Source organism: Amblyraja radiata, chromosome 21, assembly GCF_010909765.2.
Source record: "Amblyraja radiata isolate CabotCenter1 chromosome 21, sAmbRad1.1.pri, whole genome shotgun sequence".
Lineage (NCBI taxonomy): Eukaryota > Metazoa > Chordata > Chondrichthyes > Rajiformes > Rajidae > Amblyraja > Amblyraja radiata.
Window position 1 is genome coordinate 34726280 of NC_045976.1, and position 14258 is coordinate 34740537.

A 14258-nucleotide genomic window follows, 5' to 3' on the forward strand; every position below is an offset into this window, starting at 1 on the left:
ATTTTCCAATATTATAGAGAAGTCAATTTGAGGTAATTCTTCCTCATAATCTTCAAGTTCCCCATCACGTTCTGTTTCTTAGTCTACACAATTGCAGATAAATGGGAAAAACCTAGCATGATTATATCTATAGGTGAAATAGTTCTAGCCTTATTACCATGGAATTAGGAACATCTGCTTATCTATATTACTAAAAGTCTGATCTTGACCACTTTTGGCTCGCTGTGGTGTGATTTCCGAGAGAACGCCGCCACCCACGGCCGTCATTTTTGGCCACCTCGCTCAGAGCCCCCCTCTGCCTTCCGGGACCGGAGGATCTTTCCCATCGATGAAAAATCAGAGAGATATTAATGTTTTTAAACAAAATCCCCATTCTCTCTGCTGCCCCCGCTGGCGGCGGGGGGGGGGGGGCGGGCGGGACTATTAAACCTGGAAGTGTAGTCCCTCACTCAGTCTCTGCCAGACCCAGGAAGCGAGAGGGTCACGGCTCTCTGAGCTGCGAATAACACTGAACGCACGTCTACTCCACAGTGAGTCCCCTCTATACGGCTGTAAGGTGGCTGCTGCCCAATTGTTTGCCTCGCCTTTTTAACGAGTTTGTGTTCACAAAATGAATTTTAGTTGTCGGGTGGCTGCTGCCCAATTGTTTGCCTCTCCTTATAAAAAAATTTGTGTTCACAAAATGTATTTTGGTTGTCCCCAATTGTTTGCCTTGGCTTTTAAAATCATTGCAACAGTTGGCTGACACACCAAGAATCCATTCGGCGCACAATGTCTATACTAGCCCTCTGGAAACCAGTACCTTCGGCCCGCAACACCCATACTAGCGCAACAGAAAGCCCCCCCCCCCCCCCCCCCCCCCCCCCCCCCCTCCGGCGAGCAATATTGGAATTGGTGGAGAGGTGGAATATTGCGTTGGTGACCAGCCCTCCCGTGTGATGCTGGGACCCAACGGGTCCCACTTAGTCTAGTATTAATATGTATCCTCATGTTTTTTGTGTGGTGTTTACATGCCTGTGAGTGATTGTGGGCAGAAGTCTGCATTTATATTGGAATCATCCTTGGTTTGTACTAATGTAAACCTGTGGTGTTCTAAAGACATGCATTTTATTTTTTAGGTATTTTTGGCTTCCTGGCATTTGGTTTTGTCTTCATCACATTTGGCTGCCATTTCTATGACTTCTTTAACCAGGCTGATTGGGAGAGGAGTTTCCGTGATTTTGTTCTGTAAGTAACTCTGCTTCCTTCAGTCCACCTCCTACCCTATAAGGTGCCACTGTTTAGGCCCTATTCTGTGGGACTGAAAGTAAAATTATAAGATGTGGGAATTTAGAACATGTGTTTGATTTAACAAAGTGCTAAAGTCCTCCTCATTAGGATGCCACATTGAACTTATTTCCCTGCATCTTTGGAAAACCCTTGGTACATGAAAACTTAAACACAATAAAAACTCGATGTAAAGTATTTTTCAATGTTGGTTTGAATTCATTTGTGCCTACAGGCACAGATTCAGTGGGGCAAATAGATTCCTTCGGTGAATGATACCAGACAAGAGCAAGGGAGGAATAGAACAGCCAAGAGAATGATTCAGGAGCTCCTTTAAATCTAATCACTCAGTGGGTAGCAGGTTATACTTCCAGGTTTTCTTTAGAAACGTGAGCATATAGCAGGCTGACACCTGAGTACTGAGGACAAGGTATCAGAATGGAACCACAGTCTTTCATTTGAAATGGTAAAAGCCAGACCCTGCTTGTCGGATAAACTGAAGTAAATAATCGCATGGCACCATTTGAAAAGTAGATGATATCTCTTCTTGCTCTGACAAATACTTATCTTCTATGAAAATCACTAAAGGCAGAGTCTGATCATTTATCTTGTGCTGGTATCAGGCCTTATAATGTGCAAATTGGCTATCACATTTCACATACACTTAAGAACTTTGAAAAACACTGAGGTATGAAAGGAGCTCTCGGAATGAATATTTATTCCTTTCCTTCTTATAATTCAACATTAGTTCTCAGTTTCACACATATGTCAACCTATTTACAAGATAGGAACTATTTTGTTTCCATTGGCGACTTTGTATCAGAACCAACCAACGTGACGTGTGGAGTACCGCAAGGTTCGATCTTAGGGCCCTCTTTATTCAACATCTACATGCTCCCACTAGGGCAAATCATGTGATATAATAATATTGACCACCACTGCTATGCCGATGACACTCAAATCTATGTAGCGCTATCACCAAATGATTATCGCCCCATAGATCTGTTGTGCCAGTGCATTGAGCAAGTCAAAGACTGGATGTGCCAAAATTTTCTCCAACTAAATAAGGACAAAACGGAGATAATTGTTTTTGGTGCTAAAAAAGAAAGGCTTAAAGTAACCCAACACCTTCACTCTCTGTCCCTGAAAACTTCAAACAAAGCCAGAAATCTTGGGGTCATTATGGATTCAGATTTAAATTTCGACAGTCACATCAAATCAGTAACAAAATCGGCCTACTATCACCTCAAAAACATAGCAAGATTAAGAGGACTCATGTCAGCTCAAGATTTAGAAAAACTTGTACATGCCTTTATTAATAGTAGGCTAGATTATTGCAACGGTCTCCTTGCAGGTCTTCCAAAAAAAAACTGTCAGGCAGCTACAGCTTGTTCAGAACGCTGTTGCTAGAGTTCTAACAAAGACCAAAAAATTTGAGCATATTACACCAATTCTTAAATCCTTACATTGGCTCCCTGTATGTCAGAGAATTGATTTTAAAATCCTGCTGCTCACCTATAAATCACTACATGGTTTAGGGCCAAAGTATATCACTGACATGCTTCCACTATATAAGCCTTCTAGGATCTTCTGAAATCAATCTGCTAGTGATTCCCAGAGTAAATACAAAACATGGGAAAGCAGGATTTAGTTACTATGCAACAAATAGCTGGAATAAACTTCCTGAAGATTTAAGACTTGCCTCAACTTTGACCACTTTTAAAACAAGACTGAAAACTTTTATGTTTACTTTAGCTTTCAGCTAAATCTTAACTACATTGCACTTTTAACTTTTGCACTTTTTATAATGCATTTTTAATTTTTAATTTTGCTTTTCTTTTCTTTTAGTTCTTCTATTTTATTTCATTTTATTATTTCATTTATTGTATGACATGTTTTTATGTGAAGCACTTTGAGTCTGCCTCGTGTATGAAATGTGCTATATAAATAAAGTTGCCTTGCCTTGCCTAGTGAATAAAATAGGGTATGACATAATGGATCAGCAGCAGATTATACTTGGTTTATTGCTGGACATAGATGCACTGAGATACATTGGTTACAGTAAGTCAGTAACAAATAAGCACCTGATTGTTTGCATTTTTAGGTATCTGTGTGTCTGAATTATATCCATTATCCGGTTTGCAAGATGTGTTTGCGTGTACATTTGTCTCTTGCAGGTACATCTTCTTTGAAGAATCTTCATATTTATTTTACCTCGTGTTTCCTCCCTTAGGTGTGAAGCCAATGTTTCCATTGCTGAGCAAACAAACACACCTATCCCTGAATGCAGCATCAAAAATCGTCCCAGTCTCCTGGTGGAAAAAATTAACATATTTGCCATGTTTGGGACGGGCATCGCCATGAGCACCTGGGTGTGGACCAAAGCTACAGTCCTGATCTGGAAAAGGACATGGTTGAGGTAAGACAATTCATCCAGTCAGTGTGCGACTGGAAAAATTAAATTACTGCAAGCAGAACTTACTTCTTTGTCAGTTTAATGAGCTCTAATTATGTCTGGCTATCCCCTTACCCCTCCTGAAGGAAAAAAATCATTTTACTTGGAAAGGGGATGGAATATTAACCCCCAAATGTCCTCTGTCATCAATAGATCTTTAATTTCTGGAAGGTAACCTTAGGTGCAACATTAAATTAAGTTACTGTTGATCACCAACTTTTACATTATTTCTAGAATTCCTGAATACTCTTTCCAGTAAAAACAAATCATTCACTGTTTGAAAATGTTCATTTGAACCCCAGCCGCAACATTCTTTTGAGTATTTTTCAAATAAAACGCTTGATCACATTCGAGTCTGTGATCATAGAAACTTAGAAACATAGAAAATAGGTGCAGGAGTAGGCCATTCGGCCCTTCGAGCCTGCACCGCCATTCAATATGATCATGGCTGATCATCCAACTCAGTATCCTGTACCTGCCTTCTCTCAATACCCCCCGATCCCTTTAGCCACAAGGGCCACATCTAACTCCCTCTTAAATATAGCCAATGAACTGGCCTCAACTACCTTCTGTGGCAGAGAATTCCAGAGATTCACTTATGCACAATTGACCACTACACTGCAATGTCTGACTTGGTCATGATAGATGATATATAAATGCAAGTCTATCTTCCTTTTCCAGAGTCCTCTGATTGACAATACCTTGAATAAACAGTTTCAAACGGCACTCATTAAAGGCCGTCTTGAATTCAAGACTATGCCCACATCTGGATATTCCCACCACAACAAACAGTTTCTTTCTTCCTCCCTATTGGCTCGTTTAATTTTTAAGTTACTAACTTAAACACTCCTTATGGATACCAGCCAAGTCTATGAAACCTGTCTTCATAATTTACCTGCTTGTTACTTATGTGAGATTAGGATCTTAATAATGCAGGGGAATGAACCCATACCCTCCACTGGCATGGCACCATGTTGTATTTTCATACAAAGCTCATGCCATTAATCAGAGAAGCATTAGTGGTCTGAATAGATGTTTTGTTCACTGTGTGTACAATCAGGCCACCCTGTTCTTAATATTTGGTTTCAATAATGGAACATGCACAATGTCAAACCATGTGATTGTACTTGGAGGTCTGCATAGAACATTTGTTAATATTGAGTCACCCTGTGCAAAAGATCTAACATCCACAACTCAAGATATCAGGATATACTGGCAGAAAGTGGGCAAAATAGATCATGTTGAGTAGGTGATAACAAGCTTCAATTTTTAAACTCTTTAGATTTGATGACATTGGAACGTTGAGCAGAAATAAAGAATCCTACAAAAAGAAATCCTATTATTGACTTAGACAAATGGCAACTTAACATCGGCAAAGAGAAACCAAAGATGGTACAAAAGTAAATCATTACACTGAGGAATGTACCATTAAATATGATGAGGATTTAATGATAGTTGTAAACCACAAAGCAGTATCGCAGTACAGGATCATCATTAGCTAGGTATGTAATGTATTTGAGAAGATCCAAAGGTCAAAGACCTGATGTAGGATGACAGATGCTCTCTATAGAGTTGGTGAAATCATGTGCATGCTACCATGTTTCAATCTAACCAAATCAAAAGTAATAAGAAAGGTCTTGTATGTTGAATATTTGAGGAAGTTTGTAGGAAGGAACTGTAGATGCTGGTTTAAACCAAAGATAGACACAAAAAGCTGGATCATCTCTGGAAAGCTGGTGATGTTACTCCAGCTTTTTGACTTTCAGTCTGAAGAAGGGTCTTGATCCGAAACGTCACCCATTCTGTCTCTCCAGAGATGCTGCCTGTCCCACTGAATTACACCAGCTTGTTGTGTCTATATAAGGAATTTGGGGTATATAAACTGAATTCATTTCTAACAATGAAACTTTTTGTGGGAGTGAGGCTCCACTATGTAAATAATTGGCTGGAAGCTAATGGAGGAGATTCTGAAGGACAGGATGGACGAGTTGGAGTGTAGGGCTTGTTTCTATTCTGTACAACTCTATGACTCTATGAGGTGGAAGAACATTTTAACTTGATTATAAATCAACCACCCATAGGTACCAGGCCCACTTCGTTGCTAGACCCCGCCAAGGTTACTTTCCAGTGATAGACACAAAAAGCTGGAGTAACTCAGCGGGACAGGCAGCATCTCTGGAGAGAATGGGTGACGTTTCGGGTCGAGACCCTTCTTTGGACTGAAGAATTTACTTTCCAATGAATTCATTATCCCAACACTGCCCACTTCAAGGAGCTCATCTGATAAATATTGTTGATCAGCTTATGGTGAAATGTCCCGTTCCCCGCCACTTCTGTACAGAGTTCCAAGTGCCATGGAACTGCCGCCAACTCTGAGTTTTACAGGAAATCAAAGAGTTCATGTCTTGGTTCTGAGGCAGTAGGCGATGTGAAATGATTTGTGGGGAGCTGAGACTTGGACTGAAATGTATGTCTCAAGTTATGACGTTACACACTAGTGACAAGGATTGCAATTGGTCAATTCAACCAGTTCAGTGAGTGATATTTCAAAACAATATTTGTGATATTAAAAGATTTTCAATAAAAATGGAGGCGTCAAGCCTCAATTTCTGCTCCAAAATATTGTCTTGATATTTTCAAAGTGACGAAATCTCAATTATATTCCAAACCAATTTAATATAAAGTGTATGACTGTCGCTCTCTCACTGTCGGGGGTAGCAGGGAATATTTTTTTCTCCTCGGCCTCCTTTTCAATCAAAGTTCTTATTATCAGAATTATTGGTCGAAGTGATGATGAGCCAAAACGAATCAAGAAAAGCAGGATGATTGCCAAAGCTTTCTCAAAGCGAAAGGAATTGCTGAAGAACCCAGATAAGGAGCTGTCATTCAGCATGCAGACTGTTTCTCACGAAGGCCCTGTGGGTGAGTCCTTGTTAGAAATGGTTTTGTTCCATATATGAATGCTAATTAAAGTAGCTGTATTGTGCTGGAAGTACTTTGTAGGTTTAGGCAGCATTGGAGTTAATGTTTCAAGTCATTGATCATTAATCAGAACTGGTAACAGGTTTTAAATGGGTAGGGAATGGGCTGGGGAGAGAGGAGACGATAGAAGGGAAGGTCAGTGCCAAGAATGAACGACCGAGTGATAAAATGACAAAAGGAATGGGCAAAGCAAAGGGAGATGATCATTGTTCAAGACAAGGTACTGAAAATCAAAATGAAAGATTGCAGATGAAGAAGGCCAACTAGTTGCTATCAGAAAATCCAATGCAATTGGAATCTAAAATTATATTAAATTATAATCTAAAATTATAGGACGGTTAAATCCTGTGATTTGAAAGAGAATGATCTGTTCCTTAGTCTTCATTGGGAGTCAAGCAAATATACTGTAAACCTAAGCAGTAGCTCAGAGAATTAAAATGACAGGCAGTCACAAGCTTGGGATCACACTTGCAATTTGACCAGAGGTTTTATCCAGTGATCACCTAATCTGCATTCGATCTTGTTTTAGATGAGGTCACCTTATGAGCAGTGACACAGAATACTTACTAGGAAGTAGGTTTTTTTTACTTTGGAGGATTTTTTTAGATTTTGAAAAAAGAGGAGGCAGAAATTAAAAAGAGCAGTATTAGATGAGAATAGATTATTGTTTAAAATATGCTTCTGGCCCTCGGTTCTAGTAAATGGTCGGCCAAGACTGAGGAGATTTTAATACAGGGCTACATTTCATTAACAAGCTCAAAAAGTGGTAGTCATTGGTCTTATATTACAGGTTACAACATGTTTTCCTGGCTATGTTCCTTGGTTTTGATTTGATACTTTTGATTTCTGTTGATTACTTGATTACCCTCTGATTATTCATCCGCAAAGTATAAAGAGACATTGTACTAACATGGGAATCTGCATTCCACTGCCACTCACTCCAAGCTGATCTGGAAGTCCATCAACCCCACCTCCCCCAGCGCCATCGACTAACCGTGTGTGTTTCCCATTTCCCAGCAGTTTGTCTGCCATTCTCTAACCACCCTGACCAGAAATCAGCCTCCCAATCCCCTCGTCCCAGACAATCTGAAAGCCTGACACTATCTCCTCCATCCTGCAACCTGCTATCCGACAGCAAAGTGAATCTGTGTTCCATAGCAATCCTCTAATTGTCTCCCAGACACATCGGCCTCTCATCATCAGGAAGAGGCAAAATCCCTAACACGTTTAAACACATGGATTCAAAATAAAAAGTCTTCCCCGTGTGTATTGCTTGTGGATAGTGACTTTACATCTGTGTAATTGGTATAGAAGAAAGACATTCTTGCCATAGAGGGAGTACAGAGAAGGTTCACCAGACTGATTCCTGGGATGACAGGACTTTCATATGAAGAAAGACTGGATAGACTCGGCTTGTACTCGCTAGAATTTAGAAGATTGAGGGGGGATCTTATAGAAACTTTCAAAATTCTTACGGGGTTGGACAGGCTAGATGCAGGAAGATTATTCCCGATGTTGGGGAAGTCCAGAACAAGGGGTCACAGTTTAAGGATAAGAGGGAAGTCTTTTAGGACCGAGATGAGAAAATCATTTTTTACGCAGAGAGTGGTGAATCTGTGGAATTCTCTGCCACAGAAGGTAGTTGAGGCCAGTTCGTTGGCTATATTTAAGAGGGAGTTAGATGTGGCCCTTGTGGCTAAAGGGATCAGGGGGTATGGAGAGAAGGCAGGTACAGGATACTGAGTTGGATGATCAGCCATGGTCATATTGAATGGCGATGCAGGCTCGAAGGGCCGAATGGCCTACTCCTGCACCTAGTTTCTATGTAAAGGAGAGCAATAAAAACAACTAGCTGGGAGCCTAATTCTGAGTGACAATAGTATGAGGCTGATCCTTCATAAGAGATTTAGGTGCCAGGAGTGTTCACATGAAATTCATTCGAGGTGGGTAAGAGAGGATTAGTAGAATAAATCAATATCTAAAAGGCATCCTATGTTTGCAGCTGGAATTAATTTTGATCTGAATGAGCCATCTGGTGACCTCTCGTCTGCTTGGGCTCAACATGTAACCAAAATGGTGGCCCGAAGGGGAGCAATTTTACCTCAGGATATTACCGTCACTCCTGCAGAGTCACCAGGTGAGTTTGCCACTTTGATAATCATTAGTCATTCAATAATCTTAAACAAGCGTTAAGTCTCAGCACATTTTTTTTTCAAAACCGCTTAAACTTCAGTAGTACTGCTTGGCTGGTGGTAAATGTAGGGAGAGATACAATGTGGTGACAAAGGCTTTGGGTCTGGACAACATTTGACTATAACACCGTACATTTATGCCAAAGAACATGGCAGGCCAAAGTCAAAATCAATTTTATTCGTTATATGCATATCACATGCAGTGAAATGAATTTGCCAGCAGCGATACACTTAAAAAGAACACACAATACACAATCAAATTTAACACAAACAGCCACCACAGCATTCTTCACTGTGGTGGAAGGCAACAAAGTTCAGCCAGTCCTCCTACTTCGTTCACCCGTGGTCGGGGCAATAGACCCACCGTAGTCACCGCTACAGACGGCCCGATGTACAGGCGGTGGAACACACTCCGCGGCTTGGAGGTCCCGAATCGGCACTTCCCTGCCGGAGTCCGCGGCTTCAGGATGCTATAGGCCGCAGGCCGGCGGTCGGAGCTCTTCTCCAGCAATCCCCAGCGAGGGATCCTAGACTCGGGATGGTAAGTTCACGCCATGCCCGCGGCTAGAAGCTCCGCGGACCACAGTCCCAAAGACCACGGTGCCAAAGTCACCAGGCCAGCGATCGGAACACTCCTCTCTGACAGCCCCCACCAATGGTTTGCCCACTCCGTGATGGAAAGTCCACGCTGCGCCTGCTGCCGATGCTTCGGGTCCGACTCCGAGAAAGGCCGCTCCAATCCATGGTGTTAGGCCGCGAGGGAGGCGACATGCAAAAAGTCGCCTCTCCGTGGAGGAGTCGGCCGAAAGTGGTTTCCCCCTCCCCACCACCCCCCACATAAGACATAACGAGAGACCCAAACTAACACTAGACACACCAAAAAATCCCCCCAAAAAGTAGAAATAACGAACACGCTGCTGGCAGGGCAGCCGTCTCACAGCGCCCCCCCCCCCCATCAACCAGGTACCCAATTCTCTCTGTACTGTTAAAGCAATGTTATTTACCTAACAATTATGTCCTGTCCACAAAAGTATCACAAATCCATTCTGGTGAATCAATCAATACAATCTCAATAATCTCTCAACAATCAGAAAAATCACTGGAGTTTGAAATTCTCCAGCTGGGATGATGTTGGGGATAATACTGTCATGCAGCACTTGCCCTCTAATAACCCACCCTACGATGTAGAGTTTGGGTTTTGTCAGGACCACTCGGCTCAGACCTCATCACAGCTTTGTACCAAACACAATATAAAGAGCTAATAATAATAATAATAATAATAATAATAATAATAATATCTTTTATTGTCATTGCACGTCAGTGCAACGAGATTTAGTATGCAGCTTCCAACCGATGTAAAAGAAGAGTAAAATAAATAAATAAGCTGTGTGACGTGGCCATCCGAGGGAGACAGTCCAGGGGGGATGGGGGGCACTCAGCAGGGCCGGTTCAGAGCCGCTATAGCTCTGGGAATAAAGCTGTTTCTGAGTCTGGAGGTTCGGGCGTAGAAGGCCTTATAACGTCTGCCGGAGGGAAGTAGTTCGAACAGTCCGTTACAAGGGTGTGAGGAGTCTTTATGGATGCTGACGGCCTTCCTGAGGCACCGTGTGTGGTAGATGCCCTCCAAGGCTGGTAGCTGTGTCCCAATGATCCTCTGCGCTCTGTGGACGACGCGCTGAAGAGCTCTCCTCTCCGCCTCCGTGCAGCTGAGATACCACACAGAGATGCCATATGTTAATATGCTCTCTGTGGTGCAGCGGTAGAACATTGTCAGCAGCTGTTGGGGCAGACCAGTCTTTTTTAATGTCCTCAGGAAGAACAGTCGTTGCTGTGCCTTCTTGACCAGCGCAGCGGTGTTGGTGGATCATGTGAGGTCCTCAGAAATGTGAGTGCCCAGAAACTTAAAGCTGGACACTCTCTCCACACTTTCCCCGTAAATGGAGATTGGGGCGTATTCTCCATTATGGGACCTCCTGAAGTCGATAATCAGCTCCTTGGTCTTGGAGGTGTTTAGTGATAAGTTGTTACGTGCGCACCAGTCCGCCAGGTTCTGCACCTCCGCTCTGTATTTTGTTTCATCACCGTTGGTGATCAGCCCAATCACTGTTGTGTCGCCTGCAGGAACACAGTCGTGAGTGAAGAGGGAGTAGAGCATGGGGCTTAGTACACAGCCCTGTGGTGTGCCAGTGCTCAGGGTGATAGTGGAGGACAGGTGCGGGCCCAGTCTCACTGCCTGCGGTCGCTCCGTCAGAAAGTTCAGGATCCAATCGCATATCGGCGAGCTGAGGCCTAGCTGGTGGAGTTTGGTGGTGAGCTTGGTGGGGATGACCGTATTGAATGCAGAGCTATAGTCAATGAAGAGCATCCTCACATACGTACCCTGTCTGTCCAGGTGGGTCAGGACAGTGTGAAGAGCCAGAGAGATGGCATCCTCTGTTGATCTATTTGCCCTGTATGCAAATTGATGAGAGTCCAGTGAGGCAGGGATGCTGGATTTGATGTGGGAGAGGACCAGCCTTTCGAAGCACTTCATTGGGATTGGAGCTATATTCCGTAAGTGCGGTGAGAGTGACTGCCCTTTACACCACGGCAGCATCTGATCAAATGTGGCGTCAGACAGTCATCATAAAATTGAAGTCATTGTGCATCACGGGGTAAACACTTCACCTGTGTTTATTGTCATTCCAGCCCCATATCCTTGCTGCAGAAGTACCTCAGGACAGTATCATAGCTCAGCCAGCTACAACATCGTCATCTATAACTTTGCTTTCATCGTGAACGGGAGTGTTTACATGTGATGACATAGTATCAAATTCCAGTAGTGGGTTATGCCGCGGTGAAATTGAGAGACAGGAGTTAGAATCAACTGTTTGATACTGTTTTGTTCTATTTCAGTTCCTCCGGATGACAATAAGAAGGACCTCTGGATTATTGAGGCTGAAATTCCCCCAGAACTTCAGAAGAAAACTGGGAAGAAGAAGAGGAGAAAGAAACGTGTTGGACCTCTTGGATATCCAGAGGAGCCACAAGACATGGGCTACTGCACTGAAAGAGCATCCAGTACCATCCCGCGCTTGCCCAAGTTGATCATGCAAAAAAGCTTGGTATCTAAAGCAGTCGAACCAACTAACGTGCATGATATTTTGCCAGGTGCTTTCTTGGAAAATGGTTTTAGCCCTGGACTTCCTGATGGGAGGCATCTCAGAGGAGCACTTGGTAGCTCCTTGGGACCCAGAGGGAATCCACCTCTAAATCTGATCGCAAACCCTCTTTCAGTTGAAGATGTACTACAGAGTGACCTGGGATTTTCCCCAGGAGATCGATTCCGGCCTCCACAGAGACCATGCAATCGTGCGTTCACTCGTTCCTCGGCCAATATGGAGCTTGGAGGACTCCCTGCAATTAACAATCCTCATGTACCCATATCCCAGCGGAGAAGGACTGCTATTGCACCCGTACATTCAAGAACAAATCTGGTGGATACTGAGTTAATGGATGCCGACTCTGATTTTTGAACCTTGGGTCAATTGGAATTAACAACATGAAGTGCAGCACCATCTGACTTCTACTGGGGACTTCAGTAAATAGCTGCTGCACTTCATAAGTTTGTAGAATCCAGCGAAGTTACTTTACTGAAGATTTGGAAGCATGAATATCTGGTACTGCAAGTAAATTCATTGTTTAAATAATATCATGGAAACAGTAGGAAGCGGTTTACTACCTCTCAAAGTGATTGGAGTAGCCCAACATACTAGCTACCATGGACTGAAAGGTGGCCCTTGACTTGAAACCTCATGTTTACAGGTCACATTATTAAACAATCTTGACAGGCCAATTTGATAAAGTTACTGCAGGCATTTCCAGAGCTATGGCACTGATCAACAGGATTGGGAATGCTAGTAACTTCTAAGTCAGTCTTATGTTCTGCTAGACGAGGATTATACATCGATCTTGATAAAATGTAGATTTTTTTTTTTCTCTACTCTTTACCTTCAATATGCATTTTGTGAATGCCCAATAGGTTAATCATAGAAAATCACAGAATAAGATTTGGCCATTCATCCCAGCTTACCTATGCTAGCTCTTTCCTAGAATAATATAATTGGAACACAGAACAGTGCGGCACAGGAACAGGCCCTTCTGCCCACAATGTCCATGCTGAACATGATGTACTAATTACCACTGCATGCACATGGCCCATCTTCCTCCATTCCTTGCATATCTATGTGCCTATTAAAGCCTCTTAAATGTCACCATCATATCTGCCTTCACCACCATCCCTATATCCATTGTCTCTATAGCTTTGAATTCATATCCAATTTCCTTCAGTGGATTAAACGCCTCAGCCACATTCTTTGATACTTTGTAGATTCTGTTGGCAGCTGTTGGTATAAATTTGTTGCTTACGACATTTTGAAAGGTTAAAATTTAACAACAACAAGGTCATTTGTTAAAACTCTTTGTGATATAAGCATATTTGATCAGATTTAGGAAGTGATGTGTAGAGATTTGATCCAGGAAACTATCAACCTCTCTTGCTCTTAAAGGAATGTTTGTCAAGAGCTGCCTGCCCAACCCTGCTTGGCAGCAGAGATCAGAGATGGTTATGTAGTCTAAATTACACCTTTAAAGCTTCATAAAAGTTTGTTATATTGTTGTCTATCCGATTAGCCCGGTTGTAGATATCATGGGAGGTGGGGTGTTCATTGGATACAGACTTGCGATGTTAACTGTATTTACAGAAATGGCAAATAGTGAAAGATCAGTCTGCCTTATTCCTCCTCAAGCTGGTCACATACCCTATGAGCATTGCAACCTGAACTATAACCGTCTTTTGCCCTTTTAATCCATTACATTTCTGGAGGTCCAGCATCCTTCTTAACCTCTTGTAAATTTCATGTCAATCAAAACAATCACACCATCCAGTATCAAATCCCATTCACCATATTTTTGCTGATCCACATTAGCCGCAAGTCCCCAATACATTTGAAGTTTGTCTTTGAATCCTTCAATGGCATCAACCCTCTTTCTCCACAAATCCATTCAGTTATACAAACCTAACCAGTGTTTCTCCAATTTTGAACCTTTCTGTTACCACCCAAATGTCTAACCCTTCTCCTGATACCTCCTTTTGATGCAAAGTAGAGTTCTGTATACTTAATTGACAAACCTTGGGAAATATCTCAATAATAAATATATTCTGGCAGCTTACATCATGCAGTCTCTAGTCCAACTAAGGCAGAAGCTTCACATTCAACCTCTCCATATAACGGGCAATCACAACACCTTAGTTTTAGTTTTGTTTAATTTAGAGATACAGCATAGAAACAGGATGTTTGGCCCACTGAGTCCACACTGATCAT

At 42.4% G+C, this 14258-nt stretch overlaps 1 protein-coding gene across 2 annotated transcripts in view; it reads left to right on the top strand.

Moving 5' to 3' along the window:
- smo (smoothened, frizzled class receptor) overlaps nucleotides 1–13640 on the top strand; it is a 29891-nt gene extending 16251 nt beyond the window's left edge. Inside the window, exons 8-12 of one of the 2 annotated variants that reach the window (XM_033040034.1) lie at nucleotides 1119–1227; nucleotides 3500–3685; nucleotides 6495–6643; nucleotides 8706–8840; nucleotides 11791–13640. In XM_033040034.1, coding sequence (XP_032895925.1) covers nucleotides 1119–1227; nucleotides 3500–3685; nucleotides 6495–6643; nucleotides 8706–8840; nucleotides 11791–12410 — 1199 coding nt within the window. In that variant the 3' untranslated portion in view covers nucleotides 12411–13640. The remainder of the gene's footprint in view (nucleotides 1–1118; nucleotides 1228–3499; nucleotides 3686–6494; nucleotides 6644–8705; nucleotides 8841–11790) is intronic. The other variant, XM_033040036.1, reaches the window with a different exon arrangement.
- The last annotated feature ends 618 nt before the right edge of the window (nucleotides 13641–14258 follow it).